This window comes from Artibeus jamaicensis, unplaced genomic scaffold (genome assembly GCF_021234435.1).
Source record: "Artibeus jamaicensis isolate MK-2021 breed Jamaican fruit bat unplaced genomic scaffold, CSHL_Jam_final scaffold_614, whole genome shotgun sequence".
NCBI classification, from domain to species: domain Eukaryota; kingdom Metazoa; phylum Chordata; class Mammalia; order Chiroptera; family Phyllostomidae; genus Artibeus; species Artibeus jamaicensis.
In genome coordinates, this window is record NW_026522050.1 from 5,055,225 (window position 1) to 5,078,026 (window position 22,802).

Below are 22,802 nucleotides of genomic sequence, written 5' to 3' on the forward strand. Positions count from 1 at the left end.
GACTCAGCAGCACAAGGAAAGAAGGAGCTGGAACCTCTGAAAGAAGCCGCAAACCACGCAAGGATCCACGCCCGTCTCCGAGCCCCGCGTCTGGACAGTTGGGCACTAGGCGGTGACGTCAGCAGGACGCGCCGCGCTGTGGCCGAGCGGCCGGGGCGGCGGTGGGGGCGGGGCCCCGGGCGGCGGTGGGGCCGGGGCCCGGGGGGATCAAGTGCTCCGCAGACCCGAGGGCAGGCTTTTCCAACGTCTTCCTCTCCCGCAGAGACTCGCAGGTCAGGGCCCCACCCGAGCGCCGGAAACGTGGGGAAGGACGGTCCCGGCGGGAGACGTTGGTTTACAAGCGCGTGTCTCGGTCTGAAACGGTTTCTGGAAGCTGCGCTTTCTCAGCGCGGGTTTAATAATAATAATAATAAAAGCCAGCACTGGTCGGTGCCCCACGCAGCGAGCCGCTGGCGTGGCTCTGCGCGTGCTGCTGTTTTGCACGGAAACGTAACACGCGCCGGTGCTCGTGGGGGAAACGCCCACGGGCGGAGAAGCGGGCGAATGATCGCGGGGAAGGAAGCACGAGCCTCGCCTTCCCCCAACAGCCAAGTCCGCGGAAAGCCAGGCCCAGGTGCTTGGGCAGGAACCCCAACCTGCTCAGTAGGAGCGGCCTCCGCACCCCCCCCCCCCAAGCTGGGGAGGGGCAGGGGCGTGGGAACCCGTTTAAAAATACTCGTCCCGCAGAGGGACTCGAACCCTGGGTCCTCAGATTAAAAGTCTGATACCCTGCCGCCTGAGCTATCTGGGCTCGCGCGTAAGGCGTTGCTGGAAAGGGATCCACGTAAATAGACCAAGTGGCCTCGCTGCGCCTCCACCGGCCGATTCCCCGCGGAGTGAAAGCGCAAAACCGAGCTCCAGCAGGCGTTTGGGGGGGGGGGAACAGAGTCTTTGTTTCTCCTTTTTCCCATCGCAGGTAGACTCTGGAGGAAATAGCCGCCTGCCTGCCCCGCCCCCGCGTCCTAAAGGAAACCGAGTTCCCCTTTAAGGGGAATTCTCCAGGTTTAGGGCCTCCGGGGGGCAGCAGGGTTTCTAACCTTCATCTGGGTCTCACCCCCATCTTTGCCCAGCACTTAGAGCGTCTTGTGGGTGGGGCATTATTGATAATTGATTAGATTCAAACCATCTCTGGGACATTCATGGAAAACATGCTGCGTTCCGGGAGCGGCGTGAGCGAGCTTTCGGGGCTGCGAGGACCCAATTCCGACCTCACCGGGGCGCAAAGATGCGCAGCGCAGAAGCGCCCCGTCCAGCGTTAGTGGTGGGACCCTTGCGGATCCCGGGGGACCCCGCCGACGCCAGAATCCAGGAGCTGCCAGGACTTCGGAGGCTGGTGATGTCTGACTGAGCTGTGCCCAGTGGCTGCACCCCGAGGTCTTAGAGAAAGAATTCCGAGCCAAAGGGAGGGAGCACGTGCGCTAGGGACTCCGAACATTTTTCTGAAGCCTTCACTGGAAAGGTCTTGATCAGACAAGCTACGGTCTGGAATTCTGTTTTCGGGAAGTCCTGTTACCCTGGGCAGCTCTGTCCGGCACATGATTAATGAGTCAACGTGTTGCAGACGTCCTGCTCCTGCGCCCCCCTGCGGTGCCCTGAGGCACCGGGTGAGGACCCTGGAAGGGAGTCCCCTGGGGCGGAGCCTCACCCCCTTCGAAGCCCTCGGATCTCAGCGACACCACCACGTGGGCGACCCGTGAGTCCTGCGTTCTACTGCGGAGAAATGTGCCGGGAATTACGAGCAGCGTTTAAAAGGTGATCTGTAAGCAAAAACAACACAAAGTGCTTTGCAATGTATGTAATACTGATGAAAAGATGAGAGGTTATGTATTTGAATCCTTAAATCTTATACATTTGTATTTTTGGCCCTTGCACATATGTGAGATGTTTCAGGATAAAACACGAACTGACAAACATTTTCAGGAATGGAGATGAAGTGTGTGAGAAGGGGATCTCGCCACCTCCTTTAAGTACATCGATATTATCGCATTAAAAAAAAAAGCATGTCTTCTTTTCCTAATAAAAACATGTGAAGAACAAAAAAGGTGTAGTCTGTAAATTGTTCCACCGTCTGGGATCATTTAGGCAGCCCTTCAGATCAAGCGTTCCTGGTCCCTGTTTCCTGCAGATCCCAGCAGAGACGTGTTAAAAGCACGATTTCCTTCCTAGGAGGGATTCCCTCCGAAAAATCCCTCCAGGCCTCAAGATTTTGGAGGAGAGTTGCTATACTGAAAAATTACAAATGAATTAGGTACAGTTTTCACAAATAAAGACGTGGGTCCCTAAGCCTCAGATGACTGAGTCAGAGCTCAGCCAAGAACATTACCCCTCCCCATCCCCCCCCCCACCCCGCACCAAGAAAAGAGCCCCCTGTGCCTGGGGGGAGTCAGCGAGCCTTGGCCCAACCTTAGCATCTTAACCCGGTTCTACGGTGCTGGGGCCACAATGGCTGCTGAGCAGAGAGAAGGGAAGCATATATATACCTGTGAAGGTGAAAGATTGTATCATCAGCGGGAATAAATTTGTCCACGTTTTATTTTCCTCAGAGCGCGTATTGCCATCTGAAATTCTATTTATTTGCTTGTTTACAAACCAAGCAAATTAGTTTATAAACCTCTTTCCTCTGCCATTCTGTCATAAAAATGCTGCTGGGCAGTAACTTTGTTGGTTGGGACCTTTTTTTTAGTTGCGGTTGCTTTTTGTTTACTTTTGCATTTTTCTTTTTTTATTTCTGCATTCCCACGACCCCAGGATTTAGACCCCAGGATTTAGAACAGTACTTGGCACAAAGCAAGATTTTAAGAAGTAACTCGACTAGTTTCAAAGAGTGAATGTTTTTCCTGCACACAAATGGAGTTTCAAGCAGGTGATTTCTATTTTCCAAATTATCAATTCTGAAGATGTTTGTTTGGCAAATAGACATTAACTGCCCCGTGGAGAAAACCCCCAGGGCTGCACCAGGGCTGTAGAACACTACCAACTTTCAGGAGTTTGGAGAAAACGGGCCTCCTCTTCCGGGAGTGGGGCTTGAACGTACGAGAGTAGCAGCCTCCATGGATTTCCAAGTCCCGGGCCTTAACCACTTGACCACCCCGGAACACCTCGCCGGCCTCCTATAGTTGGCTGATAACCCGAACGGGACCAAGCTACTGCTGCAGAACGATGTAAAAATTTTATTCCTGACGCAAGAGAATAGTACTGTAAAGCGGGGGGAGGGGAATCTTAGTAACTTTGATCACATCCTGCTAATTTCTTCATCTCCAGGTTCCAGAAATTCTGGAGCCACGTGAAACATTGAGAAGACGGATTCAAGCAGTGGGATTCCTCACCGCTTCATTCACCACTGAGCAGCCAAGAAGGAACTGGAATGAGTGTCTTTCCTTCTCCTGGTGGGAGAGTCGGATTAGAGAATTAAAATGAGCGAAGTATTGTGTTGTTTTTCTACTTCTATTACGCACCGCCCCCCCCATAGCAAAACAAAAGCGACTCTGGTGGGACTCGAACCCACAACCTTTGAATGCCTCCACCTATCTAGAAGTCCAATGCGCTATCCATTGCGCCACAGAGCCAAGCACCTACTGAGATTGTTGCGCTACTTACATCAAAGCACGAGCGGCGTCTACCCGGGACGTTCACCGCTGCTTAGGTCACGCTTTCTTTCTTCACGAAATAATGTCGTCTGTGTCGCCAAGGAAGAGCTCGGGTCGGAGCTGTGCTTGGGAGGCTGAAATGATCTTGAGAGTTTCTCTCCCTGAAAGATGGCCCAGCCTCAGATCCCGGCCTCGCTCCACGTCGGGCGGCAGGAGGTCTTTGTGCGGAGTTATTCGACCTTGGCGAGCCAGCTTTCACGTGCGGTTCCATAGTGTAGCGGTTAGCACATCTGCTTTACACGCAGAAGGTCCTGGGTTCGATCCCCAGTGGAACCACAATGCGAGGGGGATCCCCTTTTGGTATCAGTGGTCCTTTAGGACCAGCGTCCTTTTTGCCAACCAGACCTTGGCGTTCTGCTCCAGGAAGCGGCAGACGCCTCGGTTCAGGCCAGGGCCCAGGGCTTTGTCTCCCGAAGCCTGCACCGTTTGCCCGTTTGCTTCCGTGGATCAGCGGCCAAGGCTGCCCCCGTGCGTCACCGCTTGGGAGGTGCAGGCGGCCGGCCCTTCTCCAGCCTCCGGGCCTGCGCCCTGGAGCTTGTGCCCCGCTCACCGCCTGCAGGTGCCCCGCCTCGTGCTCCCTTCTAAACTGTGCCTGATGCCTCAGCTTAGTTGGATATCCCGACGGCTACCTCCCTCCTTTGTTGATTCACTTCAAGTCCAGATACCTAAATTAAAAGTCGTTTTTAAAAAGTTATATGCTTGTGGCAAAGAATTTAAACAGTCCCACGTGTTTTCCGTGATGCCTCCCTCTGACAAAGGTTTTCTCCTTGACCAGACGCCAGCCTGGCTCCTCCGAGTGCTCCTCTCAAGGATCCCCATCGACCTTGGCCTGGAAAGATTTGAATACACAGTAATATCAACATCGTTTCTAGCAGCCTCAAGGAGGGACCCTGAGAAGACCCTGGCTCCACTCTTAAATCAGCTTTGTTGGGGTGTAACTTGCATACAATAAACTGCACCTAATTAAAGGGTACAGTTTGAAGTTTTGACATATACAGGGTCCAGCACAAATAATGCCCCCTTTTTATTACAAAATCATAAGCGTGTAATTTTGTAACATAACAATATCACACTCAAGCACACCATAGGACATAACAATATCATACTCAAGCACACCATAGGACAAATCAGAACTATAAATTACTACACCCATATTATTACCCTACCAACCACACTCCAGCATGTGTTACTTCTGCCGGGCCCTGTATGTATACACCTGTGAAGCCACCATCACAGTTGGGATAAGGAACATCTCTATCACCCCTAAAAGTTTCCTCGTGCTCCTGAGAATTGTAGAACTCTCAGCATACAGTAACACCTCCGTGCAAAACTCTGCACCAAGAGACTCCAAGCTGTACCACAGACTCTGGCAGCATACAGCATGTCCTTAGGATGATGACCCTGGCCTCCCATGAAAATGCCTGCCTAGGGAAGCAGCAAACTGCCTGGAGAATTTACTGTTTTTTTCCCACAAACAATGAGATAGTCCCTGACCTCCCTTTCGTTTACTAAAAAGGGCTTGCAATTGTAGACATGTATCTCTTGCCACTCAGGACTGTCTTCCCTTTCAGACTTGAAAGACAACTCAAGCAACAATAACTCAACAAAACTCTGCAGAGCCCCTCCGGGCCCCTGTGCCCCCACCCCAGGGCAGTGTCTGGACTGGAATTTTACAGACGCTTATTTGGTTCCGTGGTGCTGACCACACTAGCATTTTCAAAATTAACCAAAAACAACCCTAACTTTCTTGGAATTTCTCAAAGAAGTCCAGAATGGCAGGAGCCCTCCTAAAGTAGCCCGTTTGTGCATATAGATACATTTATTTGCTGATAAAAATATTGTGGAAATCTAAAAATAGGTTCACGGGGCATGGCTTAGAGTCCATTTTTAGCCTGTATCATTTCGATTTATCTACAACATGGTGATAATAAGCCCTGTCTCACACCCAGGGTGTCTCTAAGGAGGAGGTGAGAGTGTATGTCGGTTTTGGAGACTGAAAGCAGCCGAGGAATCTGATTTTGCCGGTAGCTACCTGGTCTCGCCAGCTCCAGGCGAGGGCTTCTTTCCTAGCTCAGGCCAGGTCCACCCGTGGGGGCCTGACAGTGACGCATCTTACTGTTGACCCTGGATCAAAGCCCTCTCCCAACACTTTGGTACAAAAGTGGGAAATGCCATCTCTCCTCTGGGGATATTTTTTCTTTTTTGCTCAGGAATCTGAGCTAAGACATATGTCTAAAACAGTCAAGAGTATTGTATCGCATACCTGCTTATAAACATAAATACTTTTTTAATTGAAACCTTTTATTTTATTTTTCAAGATTTTATTTATTTATCTTCAGAGGGGAAGTGAAGGGGAGAGGGAGAGAAATATCAATGTATGGTTGCCTCTCATGCATCCCCTACTAGGGACCTGGCCCTCAACCCAGGCATGTGCCCTGACTGGGAATCAAACTGCGATCCTCTGGTTCACAGGCCCACGCTCAATCCACTGAGCTACACCAGGGAGGGCAACATAAATAATTTTTGTATGCAGTTGCAAGTGCAGTTATTTATACTATAAACTTTACAGAAAGAAAATAAATTATAATCTTCTATTACAAATATGGTCATCTGGATATCAGGCTTTGGTGGCGGGTGGCCCATGCAATGTTCAAGGTCCGAACATTACAGAAAAGTGGGCAGAATATTGGAGCTCTGCTTCACTTATTTTTCACTTGCTTTTAGCAAACATTTGTGGGGTGATTCTTGTGTGCTAGGCCAACTGCCCTGTTTTATCTGTCCTAAACCTATACTATCCATGTGAAATAACTTCTACTGTTTGATTTTATAGATGACGAGACTGAGGCACAGAAAGTTCAAGTAACTTGTTCAAGGTCATCTCACAGCTGGTAGAGCTGGGTCTTGTCTTATTAAATCCAGATTTGTTCTATTCAAAGACTTGCGCTCTTCACTACAGCAACGAAACTTCTTCCCAGGGTGGGTCAGCCCTTCCCAGAAAATCCTGCCAAGAAAAGGGCTCAGGAGAAACCTTTGCAGGTGAGAGAAAGAAGCCCTCATATGATGAGTGACAGGTGAGAGTGACTCAGCATGAGAGGACGTTTGAAGAGACTATAAAAAAAACAAAAAGTGAAGTCCAAAAAAGCAGGCTGGGGAGGGGGGCTGGGATGGGAGAAATAGACAAAAAACTGTACTTGAAAAATAACTAAATAAAAATTAAAAAACCAAAAAAATTCTTATTAAATGCTATTATCTAAAAAAGAAAAGAAAGTATAGGATTGGGCACCTTGCATTGAAACACACACACACACACACACACACACACACACACACACTTAGAGAGGGAGAGGGGGAAATGGATGAAGAAATACAATTTTATGTGTATTTTGCAAGGTCAAAATTAAGGAGCACAAGGATTTCTTTGAAAGCACCCCAAAGAGTACTATCCTTTGGAGACAAGCTTATCAAACACCCTGGGCAGAGCCTGCAAACTGAGAATTACCCTCACACGCCAGCTTCCCTCTAAGCCAATGCCACCCCATTCATTGCATTGAATTGGGGTCTCTCAGTGCAATTTTCTCTTTCCCAATATTAAAAAGCCTCTACACTGATCAAAAGAGGGCACATGAGGGCGCAGAGAAGCTGGCCTTTAAAACACCTGACTCAAAGTCCCGCAAATTCCTATCCTAGCCACGAAGCAAAGTTGACCAGACTGCATATACCGATTCTGGAATTTCTGTCTTTACAAAATTGTTTTTCCAAGGCAGGTCTCCCTCCTGAGAGCTGGGGCTATCAGCATCTTCTCAACTACCTTCGAAGCACTCCGAGGTCAATATCCCACCGAGTAGAATACAGATGCTTTTCAATTTTGAAGTTCACACACACACACAACACTGACTTGAGCCTTCAAGAGGGAAATGAATCCTCTTAGGATGCTCCAACTATAGCTTAGAAGAAGTAGGTTCTGGGGAACTTCTGTGTTTCACGGAATGCCTACCTCAAGGCTAGTGATTCTGTGATCATCTTTCTTCAGCTGGGAAAAGGCAACCTCAGAGAACCACCTCTTTCTGACTCTCCTACATTGACCTGCGGAGCCTGGCCATCTTTACCAGACCCTCAGCCACAAGCCCAGTGAAGGAAGTAGCAAGAGAATGTTATTGGGTATGAATGTGGAAGCTGAGTGGCCAAGTCAGCAGCTTCTGGGGGTCATTGAATGTCACCGATCCCTTCTCCTCTCTCTCCCTCTTCTCCTCTGTGCCCCATCTCACAGCTCATGCAGATGAGCAGGTGCACCTCTGGGGCATGTCCCTTTCTTTAGACAATGCCTATGACACCTTCCATTATCCCCTTGGCTTAGGAAGAAAGCAGTATGTTAAACCACACCAAGGATGCAGTATTTCTCCTCACCCAAATCACCTGGGCTGCAGTCTGCTGAGAAATGAAACTTCAGTAGAAGGGTAGCAAAGGGAAATTCCAAGCTCTGTGGCTACTGTCAGAGCAACTATCAGAGACCCAACAGTGTAGATGTATGTGTGCAATTTCCAGTTTCATGGGACAGGTAGATTGCCCCATGCAATTATTTTAGTCTGCATCACTGAGATCCACAGCTTGCTGAGAGGTAGCACGGTGAGAGCCCTTGGTGTCCATCTGTTCAATTTCTTCAAAATTATGTTAGTGGGTTCATGGGTAGCCAGAGATGTTAATCGTCAAAATGATTGATCTGGGGAGCAAAGCAGGGAAGGGCAGTTTGAAAGCCATGTCTGCGCCCAGAATGCATTGATTTTTCTATGGCTCTCAGCAGCAGCAGCAGCAGAAGCAGAGCTGAAGAAATAACAAAAGCTGATTTCATCCTGGCTGGTGTCACTCAATGGGTTGGGTGCCAGCCTGCAAACCAAAAGGTTTCTTGTTCAGTTCCTTGTCAGGCACATGCTTAGGTCGCAGGCTAGGTCCCTTGGTCAGGGTGCAGGGGAGAGGCCACTAATGGATGTTTCTTTCCTTTTTTCCCCCTCCTTTCCCCCCTCTCTAAAAATAAATAAATACAATCTTAAAAAACCAAAACTGATTTCAAAGGGAGGAATGCAGCCCAGCTTGTGACTTTATGTCATGCAGATATATGATATATATTGTAATTAGACTCAATTGCTTTCCCCTTCCCCCAAACTGTAGAATCAGGGGATGTTGTGTTTAGAGAGGGTCTGAGGACGTCTCAGGGACACTGATGAGACAGGGGTTCCTGCCCCCAGGGATTAGGCTTCTGGGTACAGTGATTCAGACCCTGTAGATCTTCGGTGCCATCCAACTGTGACATAGCGATAAAAATCTGCTTTGAGTGACTCACAAGAGCTAGGAAGGAAAGGAAAGGACACATTTGCATTGGATCGACTATTCAGTGGCCTGTGACATACATTTTTCATGGGCAATTTCATAATGCAAAGCCTGGGGCTCTCGAGACTAGAGCTACCTGACTATGGACTCTACGGACAATGAGAGGTGGGAATTGTTCTTAGAATTTGCAGGCTAGGGGATAAAGGTGAATACTGTAAACAGTTAGAACTGATTGATCAGAAGACAGGGAATGGTGAACAGTCGAGCCAGTTAGTTGATGAGTGCTTGTGGGTTCAGCCAAGATCTGGGAGGAACTGTGGTGACGTCTGTCTCCAGCATTTGCATTCACATGCGCATTCACCTGCACATGGTCATTCACATTCACATGCACATTCACCTGCACATGGTCATTCACATTCACATGCACATTCACCTGCACATGCTCATTCACGTTCACATGCACATTCACCTGCACATGGTCATTCACATGCACATTCACATCCACATTCTTGGGCTAAGTGTCCCTGAGCTCTTTTCTGACCCTCTGGGTCAGTCTGACTTCTTGGTCTGATCTCCTACTTTCACTCTCAAAGCCCAGGATTTATTGTGGACCCATTGTCCTCTTTGATGTGAAACTCTCCTACACTCTGTCTCATCAGCTTCAGAGTAACTCTGCAAGCTATCTAAACAACAACAAACTTATCGTCGTGTTCTAATGACAGAAAGCTAGACATTTTAAGATAATAGATGCTTTGAATTCAGTGTATGTCCCCATGTTTTCTATCCTATCAGTTTTTTTTTAAATAATGAGAACTATAGGCCATGTAGAAGAGTGTACCAGGGCAATAGGGATGAAATCAGCCTTTAACTGAGCATTTACCATTGGCAGGGCGTTGTCTGTTTCACATGTGTCATCTCGTTTAATCTTCGCAACGACTCCGTGAGACAGATACTGTAAGTGCCTTTGCATAGGTGAACTATGACCTGTGAAGAAGTACAATACCTTGTTCGATATCACACAGCTGGTGGACAGCAGAGATAGGGTCTGGACCCAGGTCTGTCTGACTCAGAACTCAGAGCTTTCAGCTATAATGCTTTTCCTTTTTACTTTACTTTTGCCATGCCTTCCCAGACAAAGTGCTGCCAAGACTGCCTGTTCACCACCAACAACAGATTGGAAAATAGGCTGGTTAGAGTTTTAGCTTCCTTAACATGTGCTGTCTCTCCGGCAGGAAGAATGGAAATCTTCAGTGGTGAAGCCAATCAGAGACTGGCCCTGATGAGGCTGCCACTGGAAGAATCAGCTCTTGGATGGTGAAAAGGAAGCTCTCTGTGTGTAGGATGCCTGGGGGTTCTGCCTTTGTTCTGTGTAGACTGGGGAAGATAAATCTCTTTAGGCTATTTCAGGATATCTTCTCAAGCTTTTCCATTCCTTCTAAGGATCCAGGAGAACGACCATAACGTATTTTTTAGGTCACAAGACCATGAGGAGTTTAACTAAGGAGAGAAAATTTCTTAATCTGTGAGAGGTACCCATGTAGGAGTATTTCAGAGGCACTCACTCATCATGGGATCTTTCCAGAACAGGATTTGGTATAAATAGGTCTAATAATGTGATACATTTATGTATCACATTATGTGGTGGTAGAACAATAGATTGGGTATCTGAAGATGTCTCTGAGATTTTCAGCAACTCCCTTTATCTCTAGGCTTCTATTTACTTGCCACTTGAAAAAGGGGCTGGGTTCAATTAATTTCTTCACTGCCATTTAGTTATTCTTCATGGGAAGGATAAACACATCTATCAACTTAATCGTATAATACTAGTTATTTCACTCTCACCAGAAGCTTGGGTTATCAGTAACCTATTCTTAAATAGAAAAATTCAATGTTACTGAGTAAGTAGAGTTGGTTTATTGACAATTTATTTGTGTACCTATATAAGCCATTGGGAAAAAAGTGAAAGGAGTCCCCAGTGAAGAAGAAGTTGGAGATTCTTATTCTCCCATCACAGAAGGCACCAGTCTTCTCTTCAGTCTCCTCATGGCTGACTTCATCTCCTGGTTCCTCAGAGTGTAGATCAAGGGGTTCAGCAGTGGGGAGATGACAGTGAAGGTGACAGAGATGGCCTTATCCGTGGGGAGGGCAGTGAAGGGCCGGGCGTAGACATAGATGCAGGGCACAAAGTGCAGGGTCACCACAGTGACATGGGCTGTGCAGGTAGAGATGGCTTTCCTCCTGCCCTCCCCTACCTGAGACCTCAGCATCCTTAGGATGACTGTGTAGGACACCAGGAGGAAGAGGAACCACAGGATAGTGAGCAAGCCGTTGTTGGAAATCATGAGGAGTTCAAGGGTAAAGTTGTCTGTACAGGCGAGGCTGAGGACCTGGGGGACATCACAGTAGAAAGTGTCCAGAACATTGGGTCCACAGAAGGGGAGTGGGAGCAGCAGGGAAAGCTGGACAATGGAGTGGACAAAGCCCCCCACCCAGGAGGCTGCAATGAGGGCAGTGCAGCGTCCCCTACTCATGATGGTCATATAGTGCAGGGGCTTGGAGATGGCTATGTAGCGATCTAAGGCCATCACAGAGAGTGAAAAGATGTCTGCTCCACCAAGGAGGTGGAAGAAAAAAATCTGTGTCATGCAGTTCGCATAGGATATGGTCTTTATCTTTGACAGAAGGTCTACTAGGACCTTTGGAGAAGTGATGGAGGAGAAGCAGATGTCAAGGATGGCTAGATTGCGGAGCAGGAAGTACATGGGGGTGTGAAGGTTAGGCTCACAGGTCACGGTGACCATGATGAGAAGGTTTCCCAGCAGAGTTGTCATGTACACAAAAGACAAAAAAAGAAATAAGACCAAGCTCAGGTCTTGGGACTGAGTAAGCCCCAGAAACATAAATTCTTTTACCATGGTGTCATTTTCCAATGCCATTGAATCATGTTTTCTCTTCCTCATGTAGCTTGGAAAAAATTAAAAGTGTTATTTTATAAATTCTCTGCTCTCCCTTAATAGATTCAGGTTTACAGAGTCAGGTACAGGTCTGAAAACCAGCGAGCTGTTATCACAACATGAATTGCTCTCCTGAGATTATTGTTAATGTGTCCAAAGGGACATCTTACTCCACAAACATTCATTTAATTATCCTTTTCTCTGTAAATTATAAGTATCTTAGAAAATGCATAAAAATATTGCTCTAGGTATCCAAGATAAACAGGGACATGGGGAGTATTCAGAAAGGAACTACTGTGATACAAGGGATGTGAAAATGGGCTCAGAGTGGTGTGTGGGTACGGCAGTTTCTGTCTGGTGTGACTCAGGTCCTTCCGAGTTCCACAGGGACACTTTGTTCGTTTGTTTCATTTTTCCAGACTGGTTACTCCATTGAAATAGTGCGAGAACTCCTATCAGCAAAATGGTTCTCTTTGGACTGAATTCTACAGAAGCATTCCTCCCTATTTCTAAGTAACAAACCTAATTCTATGGAAAATTAGAAACTTTTAAAGCCACATGATTTTTCTATTGCTTAGCTCTCCCTTAAGGGGAGCTTGTCTTTCTGCTTTGAACTTAGATTACTTTAGGTACCAAAACCTCAACTACAGGGGGGGAAAAAAGGATAACTCAGAGCTTTTCTTCTGTTCATTGTTCAAATTTATTTCTTAAGAAGTTACTTTTGTATTGTATTGAGCTGTCATTGACATACAATAGACTCACGTATTTGAAATACACACTCGGATGGGGTTTGACGTGGTGTAAGCTTATACCCATGACACCATCACTACATATAAGACAATTAATATATCCGTCCCCCAGCAGGGTCCTTTGTGATCTTTGCAGTCTGTCCGCGCTGCCTCCTCTTCTTCAGGCAACCACTGATCTGCTTTCTGTCACTACCCATTAGTGTGTTTTTCTAGAAAATGCTCTATAAATGGAATCCTGCAATATGTAATTCCCTTTTGTTTGGCTTCTTTCCCTCTAAAATTCTAGCATGCTTTTTTGTGTGCTAATATTTGTTCCTTCTTGTTGTATGCATGTACAACAGCTTGTTTATATACTTGCTTGTCGATGAGCATTTGAGTAATTTCTACTTTCTGGCTCTGAACATTTCTGTACAGATCTTTGTGTGAACATATGTTTTTATTTTTCTTGGGGAAGTACCTAGGGGTGGAAGGACTATATCTCTGAAAATTCAATAGTAAGAAAACAAACAACGCAACTGAAAAGACGAACGATTTGTACAGACACTTCAACAAGAACATACAGGGGTCGCAGATAAGGACATGAAAGATGTTCGACCTCAGTTATCATCAGGAGAATGTAAATTAAAGCTATAGTGAGGTAATAGTACATACGTATTAGCATTGTTAAAATAAAAAAAGTGGACATTTCCAGAGTGAGTAAAAATGTAAAGGAATTAGAACTCTGGTGGAAATGTAAAATGTTACAACCTCCTTTGAAAACAGTTTGGCAGTTTATGAAGGTGTTAAAAGTATACTTACCGCATAACTTTGTTGCTTTTGAATTCCTTTTTTCTTTCCGCGAAGCCTTAAAATGGGCCCTTTTCTCCTGTTTCTGTTAATGAGAAACAAAAGAAAGGTAAAGTCATTTCTTTCCCACTTTCTGGGTGTGCTTTTCAGTTCAAATGAAGATATTTTTTTTCGCCTAGCTCATCTTCCTTCCAAGTTTTCTTTCCTCTGTTGGCAGTTTTGTTCAACGTCTATTTAACATGAAAAAGTAAAAAAAAAAACAACTCTCAAGAGGTATCAGAGCGTCTCTGGCATCACACAGTTGGTTCGGATGCCGGCTGGGCAGGTACTGGTTTTGTAAACATAGACAAGTGACCTCCCCCCTTGGGCTCAGTCTCTGTAGCAGTATTTGGAAACGATAGCACCTCCCGCATATGCATTTTGTGACGATTCAGTGAATTGACCCACGTAAAGCAACAGCACGTAGAGCATTGCCTAAGCCCTTGAAAGTGGGATTCTATGTGTGCTGCCTGAAAGGAAAGGCTAGCAACTCTCGCAGACAGGGATGCTTTAACTATACTGACAGTCTTTTAGGAGAGCTGTGTATTTTCCTGAATGTGTATCGTAAAACAACTTCAGCCAAACATACTGTCTTGAGGAAAACAGATCTTTTTCCTTCAGCATCAGTAAGCGTGGTCCAGCAGCCGGTGACAGTGAATGAGATAAAGGGGAGTGCGTGCTTGGTTTGGCTTCTCACCCGACATCGTCTTGGCAACCAGAGAAGTCAGTGCATGGTTTCTGCAGCGAGAGCCATCTGGGAGAGTCCTGGCTCTGTCAGTGTGATTTGGGGGAGTGAGAGACTTCAGCGGGTCTCTACCTCCTCATCCATGGAGTGGTGAAGTTATGAGCATTAGGTGAAAGCTTTCCATAGGGACCTCACGTAAATCACAGACTACCTGTCGGTTTACACAGACAGGTAGAGGGCATCTCAGACCCCAAGCCAGGCCTGCTTGTCAGAAAGGACTAGGTCCCAACTTCGCAAACCACCTCTGGCGATTCAGATGACATCCACCAGCTTCTGTGCCATCTTTCTGCTGTTTTCAGTCCATCTGATTATTTAGCAAATATTGATGGGAGATTGGCAGAATTCTAGGTTATTCGAGAAAAAGGAATATAATTTAAAACTGCTGGACAAAGAGATGGAAATCTAATAGCAATGTGGGGGAGATGGGGGCCATCTGAAGGCAGATGAGCTGAGTGTGAGCAGAGGGTGATTTCTCACCGAGAGGCTCAGAGAAACTTGCATGGAGAAGGTGATGTCTATGTTTGGGGCGCATGGGAATGGAGAGAAAGGGAACTATGGCTTTCGGGGACCACTTGAATACATAAAAGTTGCTTATAAGTGCTAAGTTGGGCTGGAAAGAAAAAATGCAAACACGTAGGCACAGAAAACATGGGAAAGGAAATCATTACGATGAAAAAAAATTTTTGTGGTAAATCTGAGAAAGGGTATGCAGGTGTTCACTGTATCATTCTTTCAACTTTTTGTGAAGATTTGAAATGTTTCATGTTCTTGCTAGTTTTAACTTTAACATGAGAAATATATTTGTAGCAGTTTGAGAAGCTCCTTCTCCAGGAAATAAGCTTGAGAAAAGTCCCTCTTCTTTGTATAGTTCGAGGGTCTCAGAAAACAAAAACTGCTTTTTCTCCTCTTCCAAATGGAACTCATTTCTATGTATGACATGCCATTCCTCTTTGTTACTACTTCTTAGCTGAGCTGTGCCATCTGTCACCAAAGGTTCGCCCTGGAATACAGCACCTTCTGTACATGCTATGTGATGTTTACTCAAAATGTACTCAATGAATATGCATATTAGTGATTAGATGTATATCTCAATTGTTTCCACTCTTATGCATGGACACCCAGAACCCACAAACATACACACTCATGTAGAGTTATGTTTCTTACCTAAAATCTTCAACCTTCTTTCCAGAACATTGTAAGGAATGTTCACATGGACATTAAGAATCATTCAGCTCCAGGAAACTCTGTTAAATAGCTCTCTGAAGCCCAGTGATTTCGGAGGCTTCTCTTTTATCTTTATGTGGAAAAAAAAATGCAGACTTGGGGAGTTGTCTTTTCTTGGCTCTTCTATGCCGATTCCCAGCATTCTGTCATATTTACTGATTCCCTAATCCCCAAACTAGTGTGAGAATTATCAGAGGGAATAAAGTCGGCTGTGGTTGTGGAAAAATTCTGCCGATGGTGAGGTTGGTTCAGTGGGAATAATTAAAATGCTACTCAGGCACATGTGCTCGGGAACACACATGTTGTCTAGGGTCTAAAATTTTCTAGTTGTGACAAAGATTCTGTCTGTAACCAAACCCTACTCAGGCTCCCTTGAACTTTTCACAATACTTGTGAAACACAAGTATTGGAAGAAACCCTTGGGCCCAAATGGGGTGTGTAGGCCAGAGTGAACGAAGTCCCTCTCAGTGGCTGAGGAACAAGTGGGTGACGGAGGTCTCACAGGGGCACATGTAGCCAGAAAATCCACCTTGGAGCCATCAGCAAATCCCACCGGCTTACCCTTCCCAGTTAAAAAAAAAATTCTCACCACCTCCCCCATTACCATTCTAAGTCATGTCTCCATTATTCCTTTCCTGAGACTATTTCAGTGGTCTCTTAGTTTTCCTCTCTTTGTTTATCTTTACCCCTCAGCATATTTATAACCAAGCCCCTGAAATTCTGTGAAAACATGCATCAGTATCCTGATCTTTAAAGCCTATAAATACTGTATACATATATTAAGTTTCATCTCCTAAATATATACCATTTCTATTTGTCAATTATTCCCCAGTAGAGCTGGGGGAAAAAACCCTCAACAATTACAATGTGATAAAATTGTTTGAGCGTATTTTCATTTTGTTTTCTTAATTTCTTCCAAGTCTGCATTGCGACAGTACATACCTCTCTGACTAACGGTTTGATTTCTCTACTTTCTTTTGTAACATGAAACCCCATATTTTTACATTATTATTTCATGCTGTTCAGAATTTTTGAAAGTCATGTGTATCTCAGCAGAAATATAAAAGTTAACTAAGAATGTTTTAGTAAATACAGTTTATTTGATGGACATTTTCAAAGGTGGTAAGAAGGACAAAAAGGAGAAGAAAATTCTCTAAAGCTTTCAGAAAGCACCAGTCTTCTTTTCAGTCTCCTCATGGCTGACTTCATCTCCTGGTTCCTCAGAGTGTAGATCAAGGGGTTCAGCAGTGGGGAGATGATAGTGAAGGTGACAGAAATGGCCTTATCCATGGGGAGGGCAGTGAAGGGCCGGGCGTAGACATAGATGCAGGGCACAAAGTGCAGGGTCACCACAGTGACGTGGGCTGTGCAGGTAGAGATGGCTTTCCTCCTGCCCTCCCCTGCCTGAGACCTCAGCATCCTTAGGATGACTGTGTAGGACACCAGGAGGAAGAAGAACCACAGGGTAGTGAGCAAGCCGTTGTTGGAAATCATGAGGAGTTCAAGGGTAAAGGTGTCTGTACAGGCGAGGCTGAGGACCTGGGGGACATCACAGTAGAAAGTGTCCAGAACATTGGGTCCACAGAAGGGGAGTGGGAGCAGCAGGGAAAGCTGGACAATGGAGTGGACAAAGCCCCCCACCCAGGAGGCTGCAATGAGGGCAGTGCAGCGTCCCCTACTCATGATGGTCACATAGTGCAGGGGCTTGGAGATGGCCACGTACCGATCTAATGCCATCACCGACAAAGAAAATACATCCACCCCTCCAACAAGGTGGAAGAAAAACATCTGGGTGAAGCAGCCATTGAAGGAGATGGTCTTTCTGTGTGACAGAAGGTCCACCAGAACCTTGGGAGCTGTGATGGAGGAAAAGCAGATGTCGGCCACCGATAGATTACGGAGCAGGAAGTACATGGGGATGTGAAGACAAGACTCACAGGTCACTGTCACCAGGATGAGGAGGTTTCCCAGCAGAGTTGTCATATACACCAAGAACAGGAAAAGAAAGAAGACCAAACTCAGGTCTTGATTCTGGGTGAGGCCAAGGAAAATAAATTCTTTTACTCTGGTGTCATTTTTCAGCTCCATGGAGTCATCTTCTCTGTCTCTCCTGTGTTTCCAGCTACTTCACATGGAGAGAGATGTGTCTATGTTGTTTCCTTCCTATGCACTAAGAATGCAATTCAGAATGCTGCTCATGTGGCTGTACTGTGTGCAATTTTTCGGAGTCATGCAAATTTCTGAGATCGCAGTCAGTTTGGTGATCGAATAAAATTATCACACGCAAAGTCATTCAATAGTTCTTTTTCTATAAAACTGTTTTGCAGAAAATAAACATTTATGTTAAGTAGTGACCTTTACATAGCACATTTTAATCAACTCATTTTCATTTAAAAAATTTATTTAGTATTATTTTTATTCCACATATACTCATTGAATGTCAGGAACTGTCTGAAGCATTAAATACAATGATATGTAAGGCCCAGTTCCAGCCATTGTATGTTTATAGTCTATAATTTTAATATTTACATTAGCAAATATTCCATTGACTTCAACAGAGTCTTATCTTGCTAAAAAAAAGGAATGTCATTCTGTTTCTTGTTGCAGTATTGCTGTGACATCAATCAGTTTCCTCGATCTTAACTCTCTATTGTTGAATTTCTTAAAATTACAGTCTATTATTCTGTGTAAATTGTCACTGTAATTACTTTATACTGATCAGTTATTTGCTTAATTACTTAAACACTTGTATAATTTGCTATTGGAGCACAGATTGAAACAATGTGTAAATCCAGATCTCAAAGTATATCATTAATTTTTTTATGGTATAGTTAAAACACTTAAACACAAAAGCTACCCTCTTAACAGATTTCAAGTTCATGGTTCCATATTGTTAAGTACAGCCAGAGGGCTGTACAGCAGACCTCTAGAACCTTACCCATCTTGTAGAGCTGATGTGATCCTCGCTTGAGTGTAGGGGACAGAATAAAGACAGTGACCTGCTTCTGAGAAGTGGCCCATACTGCGTCAATCATGCTCTCTGCCTCTTTCCCTTCGTGGGACAAAAACAGGAGAATGAAGGGCTCACGTGGCAGGGTGAGACCCTGGTATCATTAGAATAGTGTCTTTTAGACAAATCAGCTATTATTGATCCTTCTTAGGGATTTTATAGTTACTATTTGTTCTACCTTACATTTAACAAGTGAACATTTCTAGCAGTATCCAAATGTGCACGGGTAAATTGGACCACATTTTCAAGGTCCTTGCAGCTTATCCAAAGTGGATGGTTTGTGTGCATTGATGTATTAATGTGTGACACAATGTGAAATGTGTCATGATAGAAGTAGAGGCAGATTTGGGTGGGATAGGAGATGTGATAGGAAATATCATGGTTTCCAGCAGTAACAAAAGCAACTATTTTTTGAGAGCTGACACAGACAACAGTGTGGCAATGCCCAGAGGGAAGGGGCTGGGGGGCTGGGTGGAGGTGGGCAAAGGGTGGGAAAAATGGGGGCATCTGTATTCATATCAACACTAAAAATAAAGTTTAAAACAAGAAGTAGGAAAAGTTGTTTTGTTTAATTTTCACCACCATCCTTTTGTAAGTATTAATGTTTTCTTATTTTTTACATGGAACATATTATGAATCTATGTTTGCCAGAAGGGAAGGGAGAGGTGGAAGTAGGAAGGCAGAAACCATTGTCTTTCCCCCTCAGTCTTATATGTGTAGACAGGGGCTAATTTCGTGCAATAAGAATCTTTGATAAAGTCTGTCTGAAGATAAGAATTAGGCAGACAGGGGCTCTGGAAACCCAGTTCACACTGATTTTAGTCTGAGGCAGCCTCACCAATAAGTAACTCAAAGTGTCACAAATGTGTGGTGCCTTCTCACGCATGAATGGACCACATTTCTGAATCCTTCTGAACACAATGTCTTTCTTCCCAATGGTTAACACCCACCTGTGCTGTTTCCATCACTGAGACCATCTCGCTATGAAGCATTTAATATACTACCTGGAAAATATCAAAGTCAAACTATTTATACATCATCAAAACAAGGACATCTCACTTTCACTATGCATAACCTTCCCCCTTAGCTAGATGTTGGATGTCTTTACCTAATCCCTTGGGTCCTGAAACTCCAACCACAAGATGTGTGCTATAAGGTACAGTGCAGAACAGAACACTGGGTGATGTTAATTCTTGAAAATTTTGTTTCTGAAGGTAAAGTCTTTTGGAACACTGAATATCTTAGCATCTTTGCCTACCTGTCAGGAGAGAAAGGGCAGGTCCAAAGAATCTTCTCTTCAAGAACGTCCACTGTGGGTCTATCCTATATACAAATCCCTCAGCCTCAGGCCTGATACAAGAATTGCAAAGGGAATATTATTGGACAAGGAAGAGCAAGTCAAGTGTCTGATTCTGCTGTTGGTGATGAAGTTTCAATGGGAGTTATTAAAAAGTTACTGAGACTTTCATATATGTCCAGGTGCACACGCATGCACACACACATGGATGCATTTTTCTAGGTGTCCAAATTATTTAGAGGCAGTATAAGATAATTATACTCTCACCCATGGCTCAATCAGAATGTTGTGAAAGCATGCCAAAGTTTGTGCCCAACAGATGACAAGGGTCCAATTTTCATGGCTTGCCAGGCTCAGAGGACACTATACACAAACGAGTTTCAATTAGATTGCCAAAAACTAGATGAAACAAACTCGACCTGAAATCTTTTGCTTCCAGTTCACTTTCTAATCATACACACGATGACCCCAGTGTCATGATATTGCTCTCTCCACGTGCAGAGAAACATGGCTTTTCAGGTGTTTGGAAAATGCACATTTTTCCTGTTTCCCAATAATTTACTCTCAATGAAATCTCTCAACCGGGATATAGCTAGATAAAATGTGTGGACAGCCTACACAATTATAGTAGTTATATAAAATTAACTCAATTTATTAGAGTTTCATCTTATATAGAATGTATACAATACATGCCACTCCACGGTTGGCAGAGGAATGATGGCTTTAGATTTAACTGCTTTTATATTTTGTTTTAGAGCATTAAACTAGTTAACAAAGATGAAAACTGCAGGAGGTAGGTTGTGTGTTTGAGATGGATAATGTTTTCTTTCCCAGGTGTGGTGAGATACAATAGACATGTACCACTGTGTGTGTTTAAGGTATGCAGTGTGTTGATTTGGTACATTTATATATTGCAAAATGATTATCATTGTAGTGTCAGCTAACACCTCCATCACCTCACAGAATTCTTCTCATGGCGAGATCACTTATGATGTACTCTTTTAGCAACTTTCAAGTGCACAGTACAGTAACGTTAACTGTAATCGCCATGCAATACATTAGGTCTCCTAACTTATCCACCTTGAGATTGGAAGCTTGTACCCTTGGAACAATATCTCCCCATCTTGCCCCTCCCCCAGCACCTGTCAAGCAGCATTCCACTCTCTGTTTATGTGAGTTCAGATTTTTAGATTCCAAATGTATATGCGATCATAATGTGCTTGTTTTTCTCTGTCTGATTTATTTCTCTCAAAGTCCACTCATTCTGTTGAAAAGGGCAGAATTTCCTTAATTTTTATGGCTGATGACATTCTATTATATATATATGTATATATACACAGACATACATATATACCTATACATACCATACTTTGCCATGCATAATGCACATATTTTTGCCCAAATTTTCCCATTATTTTTGAGGGAAAATAAGGATGTACATTATATATAGGTATAATGATTATGCACCATAGGTATAATAATTGGTAAAATAATTTCATGTATAATGCACACAAAAATGTGGGTGCACATTATACACACAAAATATGGTACATACCATATATACACACTTACATACTGCATCTTCTTGGTCCATGCTTTGCATCAGTGGACACTTAGATTATTTCCATATCTTGGATGTTGCAAATAATACGGCGGTGAGCATGGGAGTGCTGATGCCTCTGTGAGACCCTATTTCATTTCCTTTGGATATAAAACCATGGATGGAATTGCTGGACCACATGGTAGTTATATTTTTAAAGTTTTTTCTTTTAAATATATTTTATTGATTATGCTATTACAGTCGTCCCATTCCCCCCTTTATTACCCTCTGTCCTGCACTGCCCCTCCCGCTTGCATTCCCCCTTCCCCCCTTAGTTCATGTCCCTGTGTTGTACATATAAGTTCTTTGTCTTCTGCATTTCCCATACTATTCTTAACCTCACCTCTGTCTCTTTTGTACCTACCGTCTATGCTTCTTATCCCCTGTACCTTTCCCCCCATTGCTCCCCCTCCACCTCCCTGTTGATAATCCTCCATGTGATCTCCATTTCTGTGAATCTGTTCCTGTTCTAGTTGACTGCTTAGTTCATTTTCATTTTTGTTTTTTTAGGTTTGGTTGTTGATAGTTGTGAGTTTGTTGTCATTTTACTATTCATATTTTTGATAATCTTTTTTGTCTTAGGTAAGTCCCTTTAACATTTCATATAATAAGGGCATGATGATGATGAACTCCTTTAACTTGATCTTATCTGGGAAGCACTTTATCTGCCCTTCCATTCTAAATGAAAGTTTTGCTGGATAGAGCAATCTTGGTTGTTGGTCTTTGGATTTCATGACTTGGAATACTTCTTTCCAGCTCCGTCTTGCCTGCAAGGTCTATCTCTTTTGAGAAATCAGCTGACAGTCTGATGGGAACTCCTTTGTAGGTGTCTGTCCCCTTATCTTTGCTGCTTCTAGGATTCTCTCCTTCATTTTAATGTTGGCTAATGGAATTATGATGTGCCTTGGTGTGTTCCTTCTTGGGTCCACCTTTTTTGGGACTCTCTGAGCTTCCTGGACTTCCTGGAAGTCTATTTTCTTGGCCAGATTGGGGAAGTTCTACCTCACTATGTTTTCAAATAAGTTTTCCATTTCTTGCTCTCCTTCTTCTCCTTCTGGCACCCCTATGATTCAGATGTTGGAACATTTAAAGTTTTCTCAGAGGTTCCTAAGCCTCTCCTCATTTTTTTTTGAATTCTTCTTTCTTTATTCTGTTCTGGTTGAATGTTTATTTCTTCCTTCTGCTCCAAACTGTTGATTTGAGTCCCAGTTTCCTTCCTGTCACTGTTAGTTGGTTCTCTGTGCATTTTCCTTTATTTCACTTTTCATAGCCTTCACTTCTTCCTCTTTTTCTTGTGACCATGCTCAACCAATTCTGTGAGCCTCCTGATTACCAGTGTTTTTAACTCTGCATCTGAGAGGTAGGCTATCTCTTCATCACTTTGTTATAT

At 44.3% G+C, this 22,802-nt stretch overlaps 2 protein-coding genes and 2 non-coding genes across 4 annotated transcripts; 1 reads left to right on the plus strand and 3 right to left on the minus strand.

Annotated features, from left to right (window-relative positions):
- Nucleotides 1-3,519: 3,519 nt before the first annotated feature.
- TRNAR-UCU (transfer RNA arginine (anticodon UCU)) lies at nucleotides 3,520-3,605 on the minus strand. The gene is given in 2 exon segments: nucleotides 3,520-3,555; nucleotides 3,569-3,605. It is a non-coding gene; the product is annotated as a tRNA-Arg (tRNA).
- A 284-nt stretch (nucleotides 3,606-3,889) lies between these two features.
- Nucleotides 3,890-3,962, plus strand: TRNAV-UAC (transfer RNA valine (anticodon UAC)). The gene has a single exon. It is a non-coding gene; the product is annotated as a tRNA-Val (tRNA).
- A 7,043-nt stretch (nucleotides 3,963-11,005) lies between these two features.
- LOC119049819 (olfactory receptor 4D11) lies at nucleotides 11,006-11,968 on the minus strand. Its single transcript, XM_037145962.2, has one exon. The coding sequence runs from the start codon at nucleotides 11,966-11,968 to the stop codon at nucleotides 11,006-11,008; it is 963 nt and encodes a 320-aa protein (XP_037001857.2).
- A 634-nt stretch (nucleotides 11,969-12,602) lies between these two features.
- Nucleotides 12,603-17,602, minus strand: LOC119049827 (olfactory receptor 4D11-like). Its single transcript, XM_037145977.2, has 3 exons — nucleotides 16,666-17,602; nucleotides 15,219-15,243; nucleotides 12,603-12,606 (listed from the first exon to the last, which is right to left on the minus strand). Exons 1-3 carry the CDS (start codon nucleotides 17,591-17,593, stop codon nucleotides 12,603-12,605), a joined length of 957 nt encoding a protein of 318 aa, XP_037001872.2. The 5' UTR covers nucleotides 17,594-17,602.
- Between the last annotated feature and the right edge of the window lie 5,200 nt (nucleotides 17,603-22,802).